The sequence below is a fragment of the Henckelia pumila genome, unplaced genomic scaffold, assembly GCF_033568475.1.
Source record: "Henckelia pumila isolate YLH828 unplaced genomic scaffold, ASM3356847v2 CTG_525:::fragment_3, whole genome shotgun sequence".
NCBI lineage: Eukaryota > Viridiplantae > Streptophyta > Magnoliopsida > Lamiales > Gesneriaceae > Henckelia > Henckelia pumila.
Window position 1 is genome coordinate 3,131,858 of NW_027331857.1, and position 24,878 is coordinate 3,156,735.

Consider the following 24,878-nt stretch of genomic DNA (forward strand, 5'->3'; position numbering starts at 1 on the left):
ACATTTTACAACATTTTAAACACCGGCATTACATTTATTATAAATTTATCTAGTTTAGATTAAGATAAATTATTAATTTGCATTATTTAGATTATAATTTTGAGTTTTTTTATATTATGATTGTTTTAACTATATCGTTTCGAAAAGTCAAATTTCTTTCCTCATATTTTCGCAAAATATTATGATTGTTTAAACTTTTAACAATATCGTTGGTAAATATTTTCCTCTTATTTTCCTGTTTGCCAAAGTCTCATTTGGTATAGTAACAAAACTTCTGCCAAATTGCTTCAAATCCAGATTGTACTTGAAAAAGAAAACATTCACGTTACATCAAAATCAAAATACATAACTCCCACTCCACATAAACTCATCTCTTTTATTATACTACAACCAATCCTTAAAACTAGAATGCACAACAGTTGCAACACAAGGCAGCGGTTCAAGCGAACCGAGCATTTCACCGGTAGCTCCTGTAATTTGGGGTGTACATGCAGCTTTCGGCATACTTGACCAAGTCGGCAGGCCGAGGGAGTCTTGTTGCCAGTCCTGGGAGGAGGGAAAAAAGCACTTGTAAAAAAACAAAGTTTGTAAAAGCTCGAATTCAAAGTAAAAAGGCGGGTAGGTACGAACCAAGGTCATATGCTTTAGCAGCAACATTTGCAGCAATGTGAGCTGAAATCTTCCTTATACTGGTAAATGGAGGGTAAATCAGTCCCTTGTCGTAATGTTCTTGTGTCACTTGACCAGCCAAAGCCTCCGCTGTTTCGAGTCAAACAAAACGGGATTAGTTTGTTTCCTTCTTATTGATGCTGACAATTTCCAAGTATCGTGCTTCAAATGCAGCGTTTTAGTTCACGGTTTGTCACTTACAAGCTGCCAAAAGCATATCATCGTGCACACGAATGGCTCCAGCAATGACCAACCCAAACCCGAAACCAGGGAATATGTAAGCGTTGTTTGCCTGATTTCACAGAGAAGAAAAGCAAGTTTGAGAACCATTCGTTATAAGAAGCAAACTGGACATGGTAACAGAAAACAAAAAGAAAATAAACCTGGCCAGGTACATAGGTCTTTCCATTATATTTCACAGGGTCAAATGGGCTTCCACTGGCGAAAATAGCGCGACCCTTGAGAAAAAAAACAAGGAACAAAAGATAGAGCTTTAGCCAAGATACCACATCAATGAGATTTACTGCCATGAACATGAAAGCCTTTGAACTCGACAAACCTCGCTCCATGTATAAGCTTCTTCGGCAGTGCACTCTGATTGTGAAGTTGGATTAGAAAGGGCCATTATAAGAGGTTTCTGCAGCATTAAAATCATATGCAAGTATTATTGAATATTATGTTTTGGGAAAAGAGAACAAACAAGAAAATAATATACCTTGTTGAAGGCGGCCATAGCCTCGACCACCTCTTTCGTAAATGTTTTGCCCACACCAGAAGTTCCAATCAAGGCTGTTGGCTTGATAGCCTGTAGTGAAGTTTAGGAGGAAATTATCACAGGCACAAATGAGTTCTGCATCAAAAAATGGCATCAAAGAATGAATTTACCAACCTTGACAGCATCTAAGAGATTTTTAACCGGTTCATGCTCATGAGCCCAAGGTTTCTTGAAACTTTGAAGAGATTCCTTACGAGAATGAACGATCAAGCCCTACACGATCGCAAACACACACATTATGTCAATGTATGACAGAATTACCAGAAGGAGATAATGGTAGATTCAGGTATCCGGTTGTCACCTTCGAGTCCACGAGCCAGATCTTTTTGCGGGTTTCTTCCACGGAAACATTAGCCTAAGTAGCACAAAACACACCACGGTTCAATAATTTCCTGTTCTTGCAGTCACGGTAATATTTTCACCTCACTGTTTAGATAACATACTCACCTGTTTTGACATTTCAAGAGCTATAAGCTCTGCTATCCCGGTTCCAGCCTGCAATTGCAAAATCAACCTTAAGTGGCGATGGGCGATTTTTTCTCTCTGAAGATTATAGATTTTAGAGGCGCAAGAAAATTGGAGTTGAGTTTAGATAATTACTTCTCCAGCACCAAGAAACAAGAATGTGTGATCAGCTAAGGTTCCACCGAGCAGCTCAAGCGATGCAACAAGCCCCGAAAGCACCACAGATGCTGTCCCCTGCAATACAAAGGATCACAAATTTAACATTCAAAAGAAACTTAAAAGTCATATCAACCAATGCCTTGCGACATACCTGTATATCATCATTAAAGACCAAATGGGTAGTTCCGTATCTCGCCAACAGCTCGAACGCATTGTGGTTGGCAAAATCTTCAAACTGCAATGATGTGAAAGATGCAACAACATTAGAACATGAGAAGCCAAGTGACAGAGTGCAGACTAGTTTGGAGCAACAATTATCGCCCGTGTGATTGCTAATGCAACAATTGGTAAATGTTGCCCTTGCTATCGTAAAGCTTCCAGATATGGTTTTTGTTACTAAGTCAGATGCATTATAATGCAAAAGTAGTAGGAATTAATTATTAACCTGAACAAGAACTTTTTCACCATAGTTCTGCTTCACGGCACACATGAACTCATGCAACAGGTCGTAATATTCCTGAAAAGATGTAAAAAACTTAGCTTTCGAGGGAGTTTGGCATGCGGTTGGCCGAGTAACAAGATCCAAAGTACAACAGACATGTAGGAGTAACCTGTCCAGTTGCCCTTTTTTGCCTGAGCCCAATGTAGAATTCATCCTTTAAAAGCGCTTCATTGTTCGTCCCCACGTCGATTGTTACTGGTAGACACTACTCAAAAAGGCCAAAATTTTCCAATTAAAAACCATTTCCAAAATCTGACACAAGCAAATGTAATAGAGCACAGAGAATGGTTTCGAAATTCTGCTTCCTGATGGTAATACTTACAGCTGAAGGTCTTACACCCCCAAGTGCAGTGTACAAAGCTAGTTTCCCCACCGGTATGCCCATTCCCTGTAACATGATACCAAGAGTCCCGTTAAAAATATAACACACTGACACTATCACTAGCATACCCAACATACTAATGTGAAAAATACATCTTTACAATAAGTTCATGGTTAGCACATACGAGTCCATGACATTACCTGGCAGCCTAAATCCCCGAGTCCCAAAATCCTTTCACCATCAGTCACAACAATGACTTGAATGGACCTCTCCGGCCAGTTCCTCAGAACATCGAGAATTTTTCCCCTACACATTTCATGAACTTAAATTTCTAGCCCAAAGTAGGCCGCATAATTTGTTTAGTGACCGCGTAAATCAGAACATACTTCTCTTTTAAACTGATATATAAACCCTGAGGGCGTTTAAACAGACTCCCATATTTCTGGCAAGCCTCACCCACAGTCGGTGTGTAGACAATTGGGAGGAGTTCCTCCACATTATTAATGAGAAGTTTGTAAAACAACCTCTCGTTTCTCTCCTGTAAATCAAGAAAGTTGAATATTAAAGACGCAAAAATCATTGATGTAATAGCAAACACTTGGGGATTTCTGCTTAAGCTCAAATTACAATTACTTTACGAATTTCCAGTGGATGACCGACATTACTACTAGAATCAAAGCAGTAATGCTCAAAGTTCAAATAAGTAAACAGGCGAAACAAGAAGGTTTACTTTCGTTAACTGATAATCCATAAGATTTAACGGTACCTCGAGTTCCATCATGGCCACGTACTTGTGCAGAGGAACATCGTACTGACGAATGCCATGCATAGCCTTTTTCTCCTGATAGTGCACAAGTTAAAAAAAAGAAAGAAACATTAAAATATGAAAAACAATAGAAACACATAGTACAAATGACATTACTTAGGCAATTTAAACCTGAAGTTCTTGTGTTGAAACAGCAGGAGGAAGGAGACCTCGCAAGTAATGAGCCTCTCTTTCTTTCTCCGTAAACGCGAGACCTTTATTGTGATGAGGGTCTCTCAGCAAACTATATCCGCTATTGCACATAATCAAGCAAACAATCAAGATTCAACATTTCATTATTGACAAACCAAGATTTCGTAATGTCGGTTGGTTTTTCAATGAATATGCATATCTTCGATTCGTAAGAAATGGTGATAACATATATACCTTATACATATGCTAAGTAATTTTGTAGATATACAGTTAACAAAAGACTTTTTCAGTTGTTCATATGACATAGAAACCACCAAACATCCTAACAGAAATTTTTCCGTCCAAAAGATATTGAAGGAAACAGAAATATGTTACGGAACCAGCTAAAGGGGATTTTAGCCAAAAAGAGATTCACAAATAGCCCAATATCAATATTGTCCCACGCACACATATTCGATCCCCTTATGAACCACCAATTTCCTCAAAAGCAAAGGATCAAGATCGCAACTGCAATCATATTTCACTTCAACAAACAACATAAACAGATGATAATACAAGAAAAATAAGCCGAATCGAACTTCGGCTTCGCCAAGATCATAGGTAAACAAAAAATTTAGAGAACAGAAACGCAATATCAACTTTAAAAACACCAACCTTTTCCTTCAAAACCACAAAAAAAAAAACCTAGCTTTTGATTCTTCTAAAATCCAACTTCCCACTAAGATATACTGAACCCACCTTTCCTTTTACTAGGATCACCCTGAATACTCATTCATTACTGGGGGAAAAAAAAAAAGAAAAGGAATTTGATGGAAGAAGATGGAGTGGTAGCTAGGTACCTGGCAACAGAGAATGTCCATGGAGTAACGAGCTGATCCTCGGTGGCGCGATCCTCACCGTACACATCCTCAACTCCTCCGCCCACCGTCGCCTTTGGACTCAAGTCCAGCACCGACTCCCCACCCCTCTTCTCCTTGAAAATATTCTCCATTCTTCTTCTTCTTCTACTTGCCTAGCTCTCAATATTATGTAATATCAATATATCACACACATATACATGCACATTTATATATATATGTATGTATGTGTATATGTAACATGTATGTTCTTGATGAGAAAGTCAATCCGTCAATAGAGATTGAGACGCGTATTCACATAGGGGAACAATATTGTATTATTGGCGAATTATTATATATGAAAAGGGCCCCCCGGAAGGGATAATGCCTAGCTAGAAAGTGCTGTGCCATTGTAGAATTTTCTGTTAATTATTCTTTATTCACTGAAATTAACGGATAAATGGGATCAAGAAAAATGTAATCTTGGACGTCACATCACCCACCATTGACGTGCTGAAACAGGTGTGAGCTTGGATCAGTTACAGGTTTGCATTATAAATTAAATCTCGTTTGGATTTTGTAGACATTTTATAAAATAAGTGATTTTAAAAGTTATAATTTTTTGCTTTTAAAAAAACTCTAATTTTGACTTTAAAAATGCTTATTTAAGCACTTTTTTGATCAACCAAACACCTTGTTAACTAAAAAGCACTTAAAAAAATGCTTTTTGGCCAGATTTTTGAAACCAAACGGGGCCTAAATTTCAATACTTTTTAAAGCACTTAAACGAGCATTCAAAACCTTATAAACTAAAAAAAAATATTTTTTTTGTCTGGTTTTTAATATCAAACGGGACCTAACTCAAAGATCAAGTTCATAAGTGAAAACTGAAAACCGACGAGTGATTGGTTCTCTTTTTTACTTTTCTCTACGAAAAATTTTTTAAAAAAAATTGATTGAACTTTCTTGACCAAGAAAATTCCATTAAAATAAATTGAATTCACTTGACAAATAAATCCAACGTTTTCCGACCAAGAAAATTCAATGCCAGAGGAAGGACCAGGTAGTAGAAGCCTAGAAGTCCTCCCCCAGACCAACCTCAGTGGGTAATATTTAAATATCATTTATTTTTATTATGAATTATGATTATTTTTAATTATTAGTTAATGGCAGATGAGTGGTGGTGAACTTTATTCATTACTTTAATTGATTGATTAATTGGCGTAACTTTAGGGAGGTAATTGGATATTATTGCTGCACATTAGAAATGACGCCGATACGTTGCACGTAACTAAATTGAAACATATAAAGACGATTACATCATTATTAGAAGGAAAATTTATCCGATATCAAGATTGTGACAATATCAATTGAGATTTAATTGTAATAATTCTCCAACTCAAAACAAAAATTATTTAGAAAATATAAAAATACGTAAGGATAGTCACGGACTCACGGGCAGAGAAATTTAATCCTTTTATCTTTTACGTTATTAAAAGTTACCTTTAATTCTATATCGAAAACAATATTAAAAAAATGATTTATTACAATTCAGTTGTGAACGTGATATCTTGTCTTAAACTTAGACCATTGTACTAGGTACCAAGATAGACTACAAAGGAGTCCACATGGGGGGTATGCTCTGAGGGTTGGATCATGTTGTTCCCTCCCTCAGGTCCCTGCCTACTCGTGCACATTTTTTGATTTAACCTCGCATGAGCCCTCTAACTCATGTGGGATGGGGTCCCCTTCGGAGTCAACCTTTTTTTTAAAAGATGGACTACAAAGGAACTCGTTTTTGGTGGTAGTGGAAACCGACGAGAATTTATGGTTTTTAATAATCAATATATTTTTTTATTGAGTGAAAAATTATTTTCAAAAAATATATATAATATTAAAGAAATGTATGGAACCGATTTGTTTTCGATAAAAAAAAAAAAAAAAAAAAATTGGCCAAGGTGTAAAAAAAAAATAAAAAAAAAATAATAATAATAATAATAATAAATAAAAAGTGTGAAGGGTCGAAGGAGCCACGAAGAATATATGACATATATAAATGCTGCGGAGTTGGAGTCCACGAGAATAACGAAGAACTTATCTATCCTTCGGGCTTCAGTTTACACATTGTTTTATGAACAATGTTGTTGGGCTGCATTAATTTAAGGCTTAACATTCGAAAGGTAATTTGGGTCGAGCCCAAATCCTTCCGAAACACTATAACATGAAAGACTTTCGACTTTCTGACTTATGAGCATGAGTTCGAGTATCATGACTCGAGCTCAAATTTGAAATTAATTATTCGATCGAGTTCGAATTTGGATAGATATAATTTAAATCGAATCAAGTTCGAGTAGTATTGTAGGCCTCTAATCTCTCACTGTTTCAAAATAAGATAAAAGAAATAATATTAATATATTTATCCTCCATCAATTAAGAGGTGGGATTCTTTATATTCATCTCAATATTTTATACACAATATGGTTATGTTTACTTTTAATCATATGCAATCACATGTTTACTTGCTTTTTGAGGGCCTATATTAACTCATAAATTTCATCCATATTTATCTAATTTAAACTTTAAACATTGATGATTTATCACAAATAAATGGTGTGATATATAATCATTTTAACTAATTATGTTTCCAATTGAAAAAAATTACACTAATATCCTTAATTTACTTCCAAAAAAAATAATATATGAAAACTTCATTTTAAAAAATTATATAACATGGATATAAATTTCAAATACTTTAATATATATTAATACATTTCATTTGATTTTAATATACGAAAGAACCATTTAAAAATTATAAAACATGAATAAAAATTCTTATAATTTAATATATGATTAATACATTTCATTAGATTTTATCCTTATTCATGGAAATTTTTTTTAACACAATTTATTAATTTTTGTTTTAAAACATAAATAATATTTATATTCAATAATTTTGGTCAATTAAAATAATTTACATGTGAATTAATAATATTTTACATTCTTCAATAAAAATCACAATCTCAATTTTACAAATAAAAACTAAAATAAGATTATATATTATAAACAAAGGACAAAATTGTAACTCGTCACTTAATTATAATATCAATCACAAAATTGATCCATCAAAGTAAACATGTGATTGTTTATGCATCATTATTCAACATCCTATAAAATTAGTTTAATATTTTTAGTATTATTTATCTATATATAATTAATCTCACTAAGTAAACACAGCTAGATGTATACGAGATTAAGCAGTAATATTACATTCAAGCTAGATTTGAGTGTGATCAAATATTTGATTTTCGAATTACGTACATGCGCATCAAATTGCTGTTCAAATTAAAAGGAAAATATAAATCATGGCCAACTTAACTCAGCAAACAAAAGTGTCACTTTCTCTAATGAGTCGAATCACTTAATTTATACCCAAAAATCAAACAACCCAATGAATTTTATACAAAAATAAATAAATAAAAATGAAACGGTTCTGAATCGAATCGGATCAATTGCCAAGTCCAATAATTAATCGATTATTTTACTGTAATTAAAATTTTTACGTAATTCATTTTTAATGCATAATTAATTTAAAATTTGATATAATTGAGTTCTTATCTGCCTCGAGTCAAATTTAAATAATGGCTATCCACTACATAACCTTCAGTCGCTGGATAAGTACGACGATCCATATGTGATATATCTAGCAAAGAGTGGAGCCTATCAAGTATCAATCAAGCTGCAGTTAGGATAAGCAAATTTTTTTATTTTTTAAAAAATGAATTAATTTAAAAGTACCAAATCATTCGAAAATAATCGGAATATTCCAAGTTCATATTTCATAATTAATTCTAACGGATCGTAACATATATATACATGATAATTGTAGTATAAATAAATGATATTTTACATGAGAAAAGTTATATTTACGTGGTGGAAGTTAATCTACATGTGAAAGAAATATTAAGAGAGGGGTAAAATGAGAAAAAAAGTTGGTGTTATCAAAAAACTGTTTTTCTAACTCTCTCAACTATTATAATATAGTAGAGATAATAGATATTTCATCGATCCATTCTGAACAATGTAGACCAAAATTGCATCATATAACTTATTGCAATTGATTGCGACCAACTGCCGATGTGGCCTTAGCCAGTAGGCTAATTGGCTAAGGCTGAGGCCCTGAGCCATTTGGTCTGAGGTTCGATTTCTGCTACTTGCGGGTAGATTTTCTAATTTATTTAGGTAGATTTAGTAGTTTATTTATGATTTTTTGCTCGAGATAAGCAAGTCTCGAGTTCATGTTCAAGTCCCGTCGGTTGTGCGGACAATTTCTTATATTGTTGTAGTCTGATTCCTGATTATAATTGTACTCTAAACAAACAAAAAAAAATTGATATATATTAGTATCTTTGAGATTTTGGTTTTCTACGTTTTCAGTGCAATCTGTTATATATATATATATAATTAAAAATTAATTTGGTATATTAACTATTTGTTAAATGTCACGAACTTTTGTTAATGGCTTAATTGATACACTTCCACCGGATTTTGATCAAATTATGATGAAGAAAAGAGTATAATTATCTTTTGATTCAAAAATAAAAATTATAAAATTCAAATTAAAATTTGGTAACATGAAAACCAAAATTTCAATGACAAAATAATTAGAAGATCAAGAATACAATTTTCCAATAAAAAAAACCCACATAAATAAAACTTGAGCTCAAAATATATAATCCAAAAGTAGGAATATTGGAGTTTCCTCCAAGCCATTAAACCAAGTGATCCTTCGCTGTCTAACACAATCGCAAGCACGCAAATCATGACCACTTCGTCAAGTGGCATGAGCACCAACAACGTCCTCTTGCTAAATTATTATTATTATTATTATTATTATTATTATTATTATTATTTTTGAAAAAAAATAATCCCTCTTTAGCACAAAAGCCAATATTAACAAAAATCTTCCCAATTTGAAATTAAAGCATTCAAATAAATAATATATAACAAAAACATTCAAACCCATAGCTGCACATTAAAAGTTTTTTTTTAATTTAACACAAGATTGTGTGCTTTCACATTAATATGAGCCATAAGATGAGATAGAGATCATTAAATACACGATCAGGGAAGGATATATATATAACATGTCATCGACTTTTCTACAATGTTATCATAGTCTCGTCAATTAATAAGAGAATTAAATGACCAACGTAATTTTTATTTTTTGTTTGAAGAAAACGACCAACGTAAATTAAATATAACATGTAATGTTATTTACTATATATATGTAAATGAAGGTCACACGTAGAATTACAGCTTACACAGAACATGCAATTAGTATATATGTACTTCTGTTACTGTATGAATCACTCAATAAAAACCCAAACAAACTAAAATAAATAAAAATTGAGACGGATCGGAGGATTATGAAAATTATTAATGTATATTATTTTTTTACATGATATGATAAGATGGTGGTGATTCATGAAATGCAGCTATCCTCCTTTGATTCCTGAGATCCTTGTAAAACCTATTTATGAACTTCTCCGCATCTCTGTCGACTTGATGATTCTCCTCGGCTTGATCATTCGCGAACGGCGAGTCGGTGACCCGGAGTTGTCTCACGCTCACCACCAGCGGGCTGTTCCCGAGCCCCGGATACTGATCGGCATCATGATCACGGAGACCCGAGACGTCGAACGCCCGCTGCAACACGTGGATTTCCTCGGCTTGCCGATGAAAACGATGATCATACCGGTGGTGCCGATTCTTTCGTGTCGAATGGTAAGCGGGACTGTTGCTGCAGCTGAACTCGTACTCGCGGGGGGAGATGAACGAAGAGAGTACGTCGTCGGATCGACACGAGAGAGCGGAGTGGCGGCGGTACTGGTGGTGGTGGATCACGAGGTAATTGCCTATGGCCTTGCTTGCTATTTTGGCTCGTTTTGTGAGAGAGTCGAGGTCGTCTAGCATGAGTTTGCTCTTTGATATGCTTTTCCTCATCATGTAAACAACTATTCTCACTAAATTCCAAAGTTTCTTGGACATTTTTGGTGGGGTTTTCTCGATTTCCATACTGTTTTGTGGGAGATCGATGGCAGGAAATGAGTCGTGGTAGGGTTTGTTTATATAGAGCCAGGTCCATATATATGGGGAAATTAAATAATTAATATTATTTAGATTCATTATATATAGTACTTAATCATAACCCCACAACCAATCAATCATGATTAATAAAAATAAAAAAAAAACTCAAAAAACTGACACGATCTAATTACACGTCAATTTTATGAGACAAAAAGAAATCCTATTTGATCTGATTCATGAAAAAATATTATTTTTTATTCAAAAATATTACTTTTATTATAGATATATATGAGCTGAATCGATCTCACTAATATAAATCTGCGAGATCGTCTCATGTGACTTGGTAATGATTAATAAGTTGTTAAAAAGTAAAAGTAAAAGTCTTTTTGTTCAATATTAATTATATGCAACGGTTACACAATAATAAGGAGTAGTTCAACTTAAGCAAGTTGAAAGTGCCGTCAATGAGTAAAGACTAAAGATAGCCACTTTTAATAATTCAAAAAATAGTTCATTTATAAAAATAAAAAAAAGGATTTTATAAACTTCTAGTCTTTCTTTTAAAAAAATATGATCACATGTTTCCTATTGTGCTTGTTTGAGTATTTTTTTTTTATTTCCATAAAATTTAAAATTTTCTCCCATTATGTATTTTTGTAATTAGCATTTGATATACTCGATCCAAATATTCTTAACTTAATTAAGAGCTATTTGGAATTTTTCTCCTGAATATAAATATTTTCATTCGAATGTTTATGTAGCCTAATTAGAAATAGAAAAATCTTTAAAACACATAGCAGCTTTTGAATGGTGGTGAAAGACTGGAAGTCTGGAACCATGAAAAATCAAGAAAAAGACATGGTGATGCTATATATATGTATATGAGCCTGAATGTACATTAATTTCTTTATATTATATTATATATATATATATATATGTGTGTGTGTGTGTGTGTGTGTGTGTGTGTGTGTATATATATATATGTGTATGTAGTACTCGCGATCGCAAATTTTAATCATCTAGAAGAGCATCCTTAAAAATAATTAATTATGTCCCACGCCTGGCATGCATGGTAGTGATATGATTTATTATAGTGTTTGAAAATAATATCATGAAAGCTTTATTAGGATACCTTAAAGGAGAATTAACCTTGTAAAAGCAATGTGAAAACATAAACAATTATATTATTTCTCATGCTCTTGAGTCTTGATATCTACTTCACACCACACACACACACACATACTCATGTTATTTAAAATGTCATTGAACTATCTATAATTAATCAATTCTTAATCGAGGATAATATTGTTGCAATTAATTACACATAGACATTAATTTAAGGGCATCTGACCATAACGTTGCATGCATGTGTCCGTGGCCATTATTTTTCGATTAAATGGATAATTGGATCTTTAACCCGAGATCTCGTCCCAAACATAAAATTTTGATATCAGGTGGATCATCAATGATCGATCGATTGTGGCCCGCCATTTTAGATGAGGGAAGGTGGTTGGTAGCCCGTATAACGTACAATGAGCTAGTCAAGTACTCCAACGTCGAATAGATTTGAATTAATACTTTTTGTTTCAACTCAATTTGGTTAATTGGTTTAACCATTTGTTTACTTGAAATGAGACGTTTAATACTAGTCTCTAATTAATGTGTGCGCGCGCGCGTGTAATGTGATGCTATATATATATATATATATAAATATATAAAAGTATATAAGTTAAGGGTTGGTACCCCACACGGAGAAATGTTTGATGGTTTATGGGCGGCCAAGGCTGACTCTGGAAGCTCTGGGGCTAGTTTTTCCTTGAACATAATTTATGACGAGAAATCGACAATACATTGGCGTAATTCTTCATCCACAGCACGTATATATATGTACATGCATACACGATTACACGTACGGTTATACGTTATTTATGTAATTAAAAAATTATATGGGAATATTATCTCTCCATTGAGATAATTTTGTAATTTTAAAAATAACTTGTAAATATGTGTGTATGTATAACATTTTTCTTAGTTATTTGAGTTATATATGTTGCATTTACACATTTAGTTAGATAGTTATATGTTATCTTTGAAATTACAAAATTATCTCACTTGCACTAATAAAAAATATCTTTTCATTAAAATAATTTTGTAACTTCAAAAGTAACATATCCATAATCGAGTTTGTAATCTGTACATATAACATTTTAATAATTAATTTAGAGAAAGCAGCCAAGGTTCCCCACACACGCATAACTTGTGTATGCGTCGATTGCAATAATTGAGAGTTGTATTATTCAGAATATATTTATATTCATTCATAATATTTTAAAAAATGTAATTTCTTGTGCACATTTAAGGAAAAGTATAAATCAATATTATTGTGGTTGGGTCCTCTGCTTATTTAATAAATATTGGTGAGGGGGGCCAGGCTTTAATTACTGAGAACCAAGGTTGTGTTCCAAATTCTTTCTAACGTCGTGACAACATATCTTTAAATTGATTATAAGCCTCGTATATATCACTTTGATTTGAGCTAATTAAATTTCATTAATCACCAAATTATATTGAGGATCCTACATTTAGGGAGTGTTTGGTAGGGCTTTTGCAAAGTGATTCTCAGCTTTTAGCTACATATATAAAAGTGATTTTGAGTGTTTGAGAATATTAAATTTTGCTGTAGCTTCTACAATTTTTAGCCAAAAACAATAAGCTCAAATTTGATGTTTTTTTTAGCTTCTGATTTTTTGTTTAAGGTTTAAAATTATAAGTTGTCATTTATATCCTTAACAAACTTAACAAAAGTACGGAGATGGTTTGTAATTTCTAATGATTGAAATATTTGTATAATGTAAATCAAATTTGGTTTCTTCTAGTTTTAATTATTCAGTTTTTTTAATTATAAAATGTCGTTTAACTAATTTAGGTTTTTTCAAAATTTTGCATTGTTATTACAATTATTTTTTTTCCAAAAAATATTGCATTTCCTTGGATTTTTTTTGTAGATATCTTGTATATTTGCATTTCCTTGGATTTTCTTAGATATCTTGTATATTTATACAAATATTATAATTTTTATATTTTTATTTTTATTAATATTATATATTTTGTAAAGCATTAATGTTATAAAAAAAATAAAATATTTTTTATACAAAAATAATGTAATAATAATGTATAAACATATTTTTTATGATGTGAGAATCAAAAATTAAATTATTAATTAAAAAAGGGTATGATTGTCATTTAAGTAAAAAATTAAGTTTAGAAGCAATTATTCACCAAACACCAAATTTAAGTTTGTTGCACCTTTAAACTTCTATTTTCAAACACTACATGTTTTTGCTTCTCATCAACTTTTAAATAAGCTCTACAAGAAGCACTTTTAAATAAGCAAAAACTCTCCAAAACACTCCCTTATTCGAAAATACCAATACGGAACCTCCGTCACAAAATGTGCACAAAAAATCCCAACAATTAAGTCATAGATAGTATTTTTAGGCATATATATAATTATATATTTTAAAACAAAATCAATAAATAAATTAATAAATATTTTCAAAACATACAAGTTATTTCTAAATGAATTTCATTTGTGATGGGCCCGATCGTAGACTGGAGTCTGGAAGTCATAGAAAGTGTGCACTTTGTCGGCTTCTCGTAAGGATGTTCATATTTTGGATAAAATTGAAAAAATTGGAAATTCAAACCGAAAAAATCAAAGATCAAATCGAACCGAAAACCGTATTTTGTAATTCGAATATAAATATTAAATCCGAAGTTTATTTGGTTCGGTTTTGGATTATTGTGTCAAAACCGAATCGACTGAAAAAATCGAAATTGAATTAAATTAATAATTTTATTTATATTATATATTATGAGATGATATTTAGTGATTGAATAATGTTTTGTTGATTGTTGTTTATTTAATTCATTGTTGTTGTTTATGTAATTTATTATTGATTAATTGATTGTTCTTTATGTAATTTTTAGTTGATTATTGTTTATGTAAGTCATTTAGACTTTATTTTTAAAGTTTTTACTAAGAAATCATTAAAAAAAACATATTTTATTTTATAATGTATTTTTATTATTAATTTTAATAATTGTATCAAAATAGAAAAACCATATCAAAATTTGTTTTATTTTTTTGAAAATATTATAAGACTGTGGTTGGATGTTTATCCTTGTATTGTTTGTTATTTTTTGTTTATTCATTATATGACTATAACTTTAAGTTGTGATTTGGAGTATTTAAATTATATGGTGGATGAAATTTATGTTTCTTTTATTGTGTTATATATTATTTATGATCAAACCGATCAAACCGAACCGCATAAATCGGCCCATTATAGTAGAAAAATCGAACTGAACCGAAGTAGAACGGTTTAACTTCGGATTACATTTTTTATAAACCGAAATTAAACAAATTAAAACCGAACCGACCGATGAACACCCCTAACTACTCGGCTTCATAATTCATTTAAAAAAATGATTCAAGAAATAAGTAATTAACATATTTCCTTGAGTTTTCTTTTTCTCCTTTGAAATTAAATTAGATATTTTAGTCCTAAATTATTGGTGCTCCGTTTCATAACTCAGGCAACGTTATTTTCATGTCATTTTCTTTATTTAATATATATTTTGAATTCGATCAACTTGAGATTAATAAAATTTTCACACACACATGCATATATATCTCCACACGCAAGTCTTAACCTTTAAGAGCCCGTTTGGGAATGAAACCTAGATTAAGAAAAGTACTTTTTTTTTTAAAATAAAAAAAAACACATTTGTAATTTTATTTGTGTTTGGATGGGTTTCTAAAGCACTTAATTAAACTATTGAGGCTCTATCAAAAGCCCAAAAATTTGGCTTTTAAGTGCTTCTCTAATTTCTATTTTTATTTATTAAATTAAATAAGTGTTTTTCATTTGTTTATCCAAACACAAAAATCATACATCTTTATTTATAAAAAAAACACTTTTAAAAACAACTTAAAAAACACTTTTTTTTAATTAAAAAAAAACTTCTCAAAACAAACGCACTCTAATTACGTGAGTGAAAACAAATATTCCTGAGTTCTTTACAATTGTGACGTGGCACAACCGCTAACCTATTTGTCGTCGTCAAATTATGTTGTCTATTTTATGATAATCGTATTATTGGCGCCGTCTGTGGGAAATTGAGTGCAGTGAATGTGAAGATGTAGATGAATGTCAGAGAACATAAATCAACATACCTTGACCAGACCCAGGGACCTGATATTTATAGGGAACTCTTGAGGAAGAGTAATGATTGAATGAAATGGGTCTCCTGACAGCATTAAAGGTGACAAGATGTTTTTTGTAATTTTTGGACAATGTCCATGCCTGTTTATTAGTTTTCTGGCAATCCTTGATGTTGCCCATGCTGTGGGACCCATGTTTTGATTTGGCCTGGGAAAGGTCCTCTAGTCTGGATGACGGGGTGCTCGAGGCCAGGGTGCTCCGGGAGGACGGGGTGCTAGCGGCCAGGGTGCTCCTGGAAGGGCAGGGTGCTCCGGAAGGGGTTCTCTGCCAGGCAAGGCAAGACTTCTCCTAGCAAGGCAAGGGACCTCCTCCTGGCAAGGCAAGACAAGACTCCTCCTAGCAAGACAAGGGACCTCCTCATGGCAAGACAAGGCAAGACTCCTCCTAGCAAGGCAAGGGAGGTCAATCCTGGCAAGGCAAGGGACCTTCTCTTTATTTCGTTTGGGCTCTACTTCCTCCCTGTCTTTTTCTACCCACAAATCTAGAAACCATTCTGCGTCCAGAATTTTGATAACTATTTGGGTTTGGTGATAACCCGGGATATTTTACCGGGGTAACAATACCATTGATTAAATACTATTTAATATCTTAAAATAATTTATGAAAAATCATCGAACTAATTAACTTCATTGAAAAATTTATTTCATGTCTTTATATACAAATGAGATATATATTTAATTGATATATGCATACTATTGACCTGGGACTTCCCTAATAGTCCCCGTTTACCAAGTCTCTGTTCTTTTCCTTTTTAAAAATGTTTGTCAAGTCTTTTCAATGTGAACAATCACTTGTAGCAGTTCTTGTGTTACTCCATGATAAATTAGCAATTAATTATCACATGTTGAGCTTTTATTAGTATAACAGTTTTTTAAATAACTTAAATGGTTACCAATACTCTATAATGATAATATAATGAGCATTCTCGTCTCATTCTCTACAATCATGATTGATTTGGCTTCGGAATGAGAATATGGTTTATTCTCATTAGAATGACTATATGAGAATAGTCATTCCATCCATTTTGGATGACAATGGTCATTCTCACCTCTCATTTCCATGTTTACACATAAATCTTTTTCATTTTTAGATTATTAAACTAATATTAACCTATATGATAATATATATATATATATATATATATATATATATATAAATAGTTATATTATTATTATATTATTATATTAATAATAATATTTTTTAAATATTAATAAGTATTATGATTTATTTATTTATTATTATTTATAAAAGTATTAATAAAAATATATTATTATTTATGTATTATAAAAATATTATTATTATTTTTTATTATTTTGAAAATAATAAATAGTAATAATATTTAATTATTATAATTATATCTTATTATTATAATAAAATAATAATTATTATAAAAAATAAATTTAGATTAGTTAAACTATATAGTGATAATTTATAATAATTAATACATCAAATTTAATTTCATCTTATTTCATTACAACGTATCAATCATGTCCTTAGAGTAACTAATTCGATCATTTTAACATACAAACAAAAATACCTGTACTTTCATTCAATGAAAAATGTTAATGAGATTTATTAAATTCTAAAAATAATTAAATAATTATTTAATAATAATTAATAACTTAAAAAATTTAAAATTAATTAAATAAGTGTAGAATTTAGGTATTATCGCGTGATAAGTTACTAATAATCAATTATATATTTTTTACATGAATAATCAATTATTAATATAGAGTTTTGATATCATTGATAACCACTACAGATAACTATAAAAACACCAACTTATGTTCATTTATTGAATATACAACATGATTATTAAAATGAATTTTTTTCCGTTTACTAGTGCCGGACTGGCCTAGGCCCACTTTCCTTGTTAGTCGTCGGTCTTCATGTTGGCCCTTTTTCCCCCTTGGCTTTTGGAAAATTGAGTCGAAGTTTGAAGATAATTTGCCAATATGAATATATATAATCGAACTAAAATGATTAACCAAAACCAAATAATAGTAACAATATATTACTATATTTTAAAGTGAGACGTATTTAGAGTAACTATTTTGGTATGGTCACTTAAAAATTGCATTTATCACCCTCATTTTTTAATTAATTATAATTTATACAAAAAAACATTAATTACCCACAAAAGTTATAGTACATGTCTCATTCATTTAAATATAATTAAAACTAGTAAACATATACACACGATGTGTGCACATAATTAAATTTTTTATCTAAGATATTTTTTTATATTTGTGCATAAAGTACTTTTATATAAAATATAATAATATTTGAGTAATTTATATTTAATGTTAAGTTTTTTTTATTTTTTGATTATTTATTTTATTTAAAATAATTATATGGTAGTTATGGAATTAGGGTATTTCGGAGATAAATATTGGTATGTCATACCTACCAAAAATAGTTATTATGTGTGGCTCAACTTTAATAATATAGAATAGTATAATTAAAATATACAAGAGAATTTTTGTATTTAAATATATTGAATATTCATATATTATGTTACGCACACAACGCAAAGTGTGTGCCACGAACACTAATTCATGGTCAAACCCAAAGCCAACAATTTACTACTTATAGCATATTGGGTACCCTTTGGAACGAAGTCTCCGGATTCAAGATTAATTTGTAACAAATCTTCCCTAGCGCAAGTCCAAAAAGAAATCTAATTTCAATCCATAGCTTAAAAAAAGAAATCCACAAATGTAAAAGATAAGTTCCACTAATTTCATATAAAGAAATAATCGACAACGAAATTCAAATGTATTGTGACACCGAATCCCTTCTACGGAGAAATCTTGGGTGCTTGAGTGTTATTATGTAAAGGATTTGGACCAAAAGGTGTAATTCTCAAGACATGGCTTAAACTTTTTTTTTTTATTAACCTTAAACAAGCATTTTCAACAAACTGAAATTTCTCTTTGTGAACTCTTTGCAAAAGTGGATGAAAGTACAATTAGGAACAAGGCTAAGATTTTTGTTGGCAGAAGAGAAGGCTATCCATTTTCCTTTTCTTGCTTGGGAAAATCAACTGCCCAGAAAAAGTTGGTGTGGATTCTTTTTTTGTTGTGAGAAAGAGAGTTCATATAATGTTGCAAAGATTTTGTGGGATTGATTGATTGATTGAATGAATGCATGTGTCCAAGTTATGAAATAAGACAGAATTGAAATTTCCCTAGACAATCTGAAAATAAACCAAGGAAAGTAGTCGCAATGGGGATGGACTAAGAAAAGGGATGGGGAAGGATATTGTGTGCTAATATACTAAAAAAAAAAATTAAATAAAATTATGCGTAACATATTTCTATATAAAATATAATTTGTTATGTTTTGTTTGTTTTATGGTAAGGATGTGGTGTTATACAGTTACTGGCATGAATATTTTGGGAAAAAGGATTTGTTATAAATATGACAGTATGGATACATAAACTAGTTACCTTACATATGCAGCAAGAATTCCTCTGTATATAAACCATACACATTACATTCCACAACATGAAAAAGGATTTCATTTATTGGTAACACAGCACAACAAAAAATTAGCAGCAACCAAAGGAAAATTCTATCAAATCTCACATATAATTTAGCTGTCTATCAAAGCTTCCAGGCATCCTTGCCTCGTATAGAATCCCCAGTCATCTTAATGTCAAACACTACCTATTAGTCAGCTTCTGATGCATTTGCACACCTTTCATTTAAAGACAAAATCGCACGCGGCACGCCCTATATTGTAACACTCAATAATCTGATCAAATCTTCGCAAATCATGTCCCCGTTTCATCAAAGAACCTCTGATGTAGAAACAGATACCAGCTTTATGTCGCAAGTTCCATGAATTGGTTCTGAAATTTGGTCAAGTTTTCTTGGGTAAGTCGTACATTTTCTTCAGAAACTTTGATGCCATTTTATCATTCCTATTGCACAACACCCGTAGTATTGTATTCGGTTCAGTCGGACCCCACTGACCTGTTGTAGGAGGCAATGGAAGCCTTGATTTTCCTGAATCTCCATGGCTATTGGTAGTAGTACGTCTAAATTGCTCGATAAGATTCTCGGTAGTAGTTTGAAACAATGGGAGAACACATTTAAAGGTAACAGAAAACTTATCGATTAGTTCACTTGGCAAGCCATCTCCATTGGACCAGAAAAGATCAGCAAGAAACTTGAAATCCTCCTCTATTATCAACGAATCTTGCACGGTGAATACACGAGACGGCCCTCCACCGAGCAAAACCAACAAGAACCCTTCAAAGGAAGCTCTCATTACATCAGTAATAACACGTGTCCGGACCCGATCATGAACCATCACAGATATTATTTCTAAATTTTTCTCCAGTTCTTGAAGGAACGGTTCGATCCTGGATGACGATACCTCTCCTGTGTACAGGTAATCCCAAAGAAGGTGACCTAGGTCACAAAAGACAACCTTGTATGCGGCTGCCTCTGAGAGCTGCTGGATTCCCTCCATGCATGAAGATACTGAGAGACCAAATAAGCCGTTTGCTACATTTTCATCATGTACATATCCTCCATTCCTCAGATTGGACATCATCCTCTTCTCTATAACTTCCAACTCCTTTCGTGTGTTGTATAATGTGTTTATGCGAAGACATAGTTGAGGTATACCGAAAGAATCATCACTATTTTTAACAAAGACTGGGGATTTCCTACCCGGACCCATAAGTGAACGGTCTTTCTTCTTAAATGCACGGAATGTTGAACCTGTGTTGCATCTGGTTAGCACAGGCAGTGTGGGAACAAAGGTTACTCGAGATCCTGTTCAGTAACTGAGAATCAGAAGTTTACCGAGTAAAAAGTTGACGTCAATAACACAAATCTTCTAAGTACAATATTTACCACAGCCAGATTTTGCCATTATGACATAACTCTGGAGACAGCGGTCCAAACCACTCATCAACTCAGGAAGTAAAACTGGATGCATTGGAATTGGCAGAAAAAAGAATGCCTCCAGAGTCTCATCAATTGTACGTAGAACTTCCACAGCAGAGGGTGCAAAACGCCCTTTATTTGCTTGAGGATTCCAGTTCTATAAAAGAAGTCGGTGAGAAAAATGATTTGGCATTAGCTAATAGATAAAGGATAAATTACAGGAACAGAAAAAAAGGAACACAGTGGGTAGAATCAAATTGGATTGATACCTAAACAGGAAAACGAGTCTCATAACACATAGAAACATAATCAATAACACTGTAAGCCAAAAAAAAAAAGAAAGAGTTTTCAAGTTTCACCCTAACATATCTCAAACAATAAACTCGCATGCATAAAGCCTGGATATCTCATATTTTACTGCCCCTTATTGATGAAAATCTTTAGAGCAAAGTATTCAAAGCTTTCTGAACCACCTCATTCCACATAATGTTGCTTTAATGTACCCATTTGGATTTCCCAGAAGTAAAAGTCTAATAGCTACGGGAATTAGCTTTAATCTGGAAGAAATATGAACTAAATAAAAGCATCGAAATATAAATTACCTGACGGAATTCCAAAAAATCAACACCATTTATGGACATTCTACATGCAGTATTCACACACACACCCACACACACCCCACACACCCCACACACACACCCCAACACACACACCCTGGCACCCTCCTGCTATGCAATTTATTTACATAGCCAGAACAATAGACTGAAGGAAGCATACCTCTTGTTGCAAATTTCTGTCAACCCATTCTTTGAGTCTGTCAACTCTCGTCTGTATCCAAGATTTCACCAGGTTAGCAATCACAGCCTCTGCTTCATAAGGAGCCATCTCCTGAATTATTGCCTTGCCACCATCTTCACTGTCCACTGAATCAGAAACTGCCATTTCCACAAGATCTTTCTCAAGTTTGTCAGCAGCTAGCAGTACTTGTATAGCTTCCGGATTTAGTTCACTTATACCCGAAATAAATTTCTTAAGCTCGCCCGCGAAGCAAGAATGAAGAGTAGCAACGGCTACACCTGTGGCGAGAGGGTGCCATCGTTTCAGCACAGGGCTATATATTTCCTTCTCATTGAATGCCAAATCGCATATATTTTGCGAAAGAATGGAAAGAACGGGAAGAGGACTTTGTTGATACTTAGAAGACTGCCTGCTTGAGATTACTTTCTCCTTTTCCTGTCTTCAAATGGAGCAAACAGCAGCCTGAGTCATATTTACGAGCAGAACAAAATTGATAATCATACAACAAAGTTATATATGTATATTCTCAAGAAACTTCAGATCATGCTTGCCTGAGAAAAAGCACTGCGCACTGATGACCTGATATAAGCATCAACCCTTGTGCATCCTACATCAACGTGTTTTCTATTTTGATACTCTTGAGACAAGCCTACCTCCAGTACTTTGGCTGCCGATACCCCAAGGCTTAAAACACTTTGCATTGCATCACTATTTCCCCTATAAAAATTGTTGTGGTAGTGAAGTAGCATTTTTTCTGCCCACTCTAAAATCAGAGTCATTATCGAGCTTGCAATCTTTGAATACAAGGAATCATGTGTGGCCTCTGCATCCTTTCCTACTTCCACCATCATACGATCGGCAGCAAAAAGGAGGTCACCCTCAATTTGACCATTAGTGACATATCGGTGAAATAAGAGCCACAGAAAACAAAGATTATGGACCATTTGGTTTATGCCAAGGACAACCCAAGTTTTCTTGACAAGTTCTAAGACCTCATCAACTTCCTCAACAACAGATGCTTCATCATTCACGTCAAAGCAAGCATCAAGAAGTTTCTGGTATAGGTGGAAATTTAGTGGAATTCCATCAGCCCAGTGACATACATCAGACAAGGAACCATCAAATTCTCTGCAAGAAAGAGATGCCACTACATTACGGAGGACTTGCATGGATTCACTATGCTTTCCTGTTTCGATTGGTTTCTCTCTAGCTGCATGTAGGATCTGCCGAAGGCGTTGAGGGGCCGTTTGGGATTTATCGAGAGGCAGATGTGGGTGCATAATGAGTCCGGCTTCAAGTACTTTCAAGCTCCTCCTTTGCCATGCTTCGTATTCTTGTTGACTGGTAAAATCCGAGGATTTTAATTGTTGTAGTAACTCCAATGGCAACACAATCGATTCTATTCGTCTTCCAAGCTGCTCAGAAATAAAAGACAGGAAAACATACCAAATTACCAACACAAGGATATGCAGCCATAATAGCCATTATCCGTACCAAATTATCTTATCTCACAGACAATTCAACTGACAAATTATGAACCCAAGCACAACAGAAACGGATTAATGATCGAGCTCTGCAACTGCAAGAAGAATGCAAGTGTGCAATCTAAAGTGTTCTTGAGCTACTGTTATCTTCTAACAGCCTACTTTTAGAGTCTGACATTTCCTACTACATACACAAGTTCTCCCTTGGTTTGAGATCACATCAAGCTTTACGCCAAACATCTTTTCTTGCCAATAATAACATCCCCCGCTCAAACCTCATTAGTCATTTGATCAAAAAGGAATTTATCTTGCTCGAAGGGAAGAATTTGAAAATTTCAAGACCAAAAATGCATTAAATTTCCGACCCCGGCATGAAACAATTTCTTGAATCTGGCTTTAGCTTTTAAGCTTGAGCAAAATTATTGAAGAAAAAGGTTACAAGATAAAACTATCAAATATCAGACCTGACCAGCGGCAACCCTCAGCAATCCGCGCCGGACTCTGGAATCGGTCTGCTCCGTAATCCTCATCTGAATCCTCACCAGTTCCGAAACACTACTCACACTTCTCCTGGTGACCGACTCGGCCCGATTCAGATTCTCCGACCCGTCCAAATCCTTCTTACAATTCTTCTTCTTCGACTTCAGACCTAGAGCTTTCTTCACCTTGCTCGCCGCCGAAATCGAGTCGGTACTGGATGTCCTCTGCAGAGACCGCGATCTCTCGGAGTTGGAAACATAAGTAAGAGGCCTTCCTCCGCCAGAGCTCCGGCAGACAGCGACGAGGATCTCGTAGGCAGTTTCCTGGAGCTCCGACTGGGACAGGTCAACACCCAGATTGCCAAATGGATTCATGTCCATACTATGATGCAGAACGAAAAAAATGTGGGCTTTGCTTAATAATCAACATAAGAACGCAAACATCGATCATGGGTCATTTGCACATACACATAGCTGTACGTTTAAGAACCATTCATGGAAATAATAGGATGATATTGATTGCATGAGAGTGAGTGTGAAATTCAAAAAAAAATGATGGAATTGTGAATAAAGAAAGCGTGGGGAAGGTGGCGAGTAATGTTCTTGGCTTGACTTTTAAGCATATATATTAATAATTGCGAAAAGTTAATGCAGTTTAATTCTTTGCAAGGTGGGTACCTAAGTAAATAATTGAGACGGGTTAATCATATCCATATTTATAATAATAAGTAATACTTTTGGCATAAAAAGTAGTACTTTTTAATTGATAATCCAAATAGAAGATCTGTCTCACATAATTAACTCATAAAACCGTCTCATGGGAGTGTTTATCACGTATGAAATGGACGTCATTGGCAAGAAAAAGTAAAAGGCAAAAGGGTGAAGGCATATACATATACTGATATACAGTTGGAAGTGTTCCTCTTTGGGCTACGACATCTTGATTCAGAACTTTGAAAAAGGGATATTGCTCGGGATGATTTTTAGTAATAAATTTATAAAATTGCAGCAAAATTAATCAACATGTCCTTTAACGATTTTGTTATTTATAAAAAGGTTAAATTAACAATATATATATTTTAAAAAGTACACATTGAAATTAAATTGGAAATAAATTATACTCCATTTAAATAACTGAACATAAATATATA

At 33.1% G+C, this 24,878-nt stretch overlaps 3 protein-coding genes across 3 annotated transcripts; all 3 read right to left on the reverse strand.

Moving 5' to 3' along the window:
• Nucleotides 1–263: 263 nt before the first annotated feature.
• LOC140873268 (NADP-dependent malic enzyme) lies at nucleotides 264–4,995 on the reverse strand. Its single transcript, XM_073276350.1, has 19 exons — nucleotides 4,690–4,995; nucleotides 3,830–3,950; nucleotides 3,659–3,733; nucleotides 3,279–3,430; nucleotides 3,093–3,198; nucleotides 2,893–2,958; nucleotides 2,680–2,775; nucleotides 2,514–2,585; nucleotides 2,220–2,303; nucleotides 2,045–2,143; nucleotides 1,892–1,939; nucleotides 1,746–1,799; nucleotides 1,559–1,657; nucleotides 1,385–1,474; nucleotides 1,229–1,306; nucleotides 1,053–1,127; nucleotides 871–961; nucleotides 631–759; nucleotides 264–546 (listed from the first exon to the last, which is right to left on the reverse strand). The coding sequence occupies exons 1-19, from the start codon at nucleotides 4,839–4,841 to the stop codon at nucleotides 458–460; spliced, it is 1,776 nt and encodes a 591-aa protein (XP_073132451.1). The 5' UTR covers nucleotides 4,842–4,995; the 3' UTR covers nucleotides 264–457.
• A 4,994-nt stretch (nucleotides 4,996–9,989) lies between these two features.
• Nucleotides 9,990–10,789, reverse strand: LOC140873354 (uncharacterized). Its single transcript, XM_073276454.1, has one exon. It carries the CDS (start codon nucleotides 10,759–10,761, stop codon nucleotides 10,141–10,143), a length of 621 nt encoding a protein of 206 aa, XP_073132555.1. The 5' UTR covers nucleotides 10,762–10,789; the 3' UTR covers nucleotides 9,990–10,140.
• An 8,732-nt stretch (nucleotides 10,790–19,521) lies between these two features.
• LOC140873035 (protein unc-13 homolog) lies at nucleotides 19,522–24,326 on the reverse strand. Its single transcript, XM_073276003.1, has 5 exons — nucleotides 23,713–24,326; nucleotides 22,316–23,179; nucleotides 21,744–22,199; nucleotides 20,934–21,123; nucleotides 19,522–20,852 (listed from the first exon to the last, which is right to left on the reverse strand). Exons 1-5 carry the CDS (start codon nucleotides 24,106–24,108, stop codon nucleotides 19,930–19,932), a joined length of 2,829 nt encoding a protein of 942 aa, XP_073132104.1. The 5' UTR covers nucleotides 24,109–24,326; the 3' UTR covers nucleotides 19,522–19,929.
• Nucleotides 24,327–24,878: the final 552 nt, after the last annotated feature.

Excerpts from the sequence above, each read along its gene's own strand:
- LOC140873354 (XM_073276454.1), bottom strand. The coding sequence starts at position 10,761 with ATGGAAATCGAGAAAACCCCACCAAAAATGTCCAAGAAACTTTGGAAT.
- LOC140873268 (XM_073276350.1), bottom strand. The coding sequence starts at position 4,841 with ATGGAGAATATTTTCAAGGAGAAGAGGGGTGGGGAGTCGGTGCTGGAC. Across the intron at positions 3,951-4,689 it reads TGGACATTCTCTGTTGCCAG|CGGATATAGTTTGCTGAGAG; the intron begins GTACCTAGCTAC and ends TATGTGCAATAG. Across the intron at positions 2,144-2,219 it reads TCTTTAATGATGATATACAG|GGGACAGCATCTGTGGTGCT; the intron begins GTATGTCGCAAG and ends TTTGTATTGCAG.
- LOC140873035 (XM_073276003.1), bottom strand. The coding sequence starts at position 24,108 with ATGGACATGAATCCATTTGGCAATCTGGGTGTTGACCTGTCCCAGTCG. Across the intron at positions 23,180-23,712 it reads TGAGGGTTGCCGCTGGTCAG|CTTGGAAGACGAATAGAATC; the intron begins GTCTGATATTTG and ends ATTTCTGAGCAG. Across the intron at positions 21,124-21,743 it reads ACAGAAATTTGCAACAAGAG|AACTGGAATCCTCAAGCAAA; the intron begins GTATGCTTCCTT and ends CTTCTTTTATAG.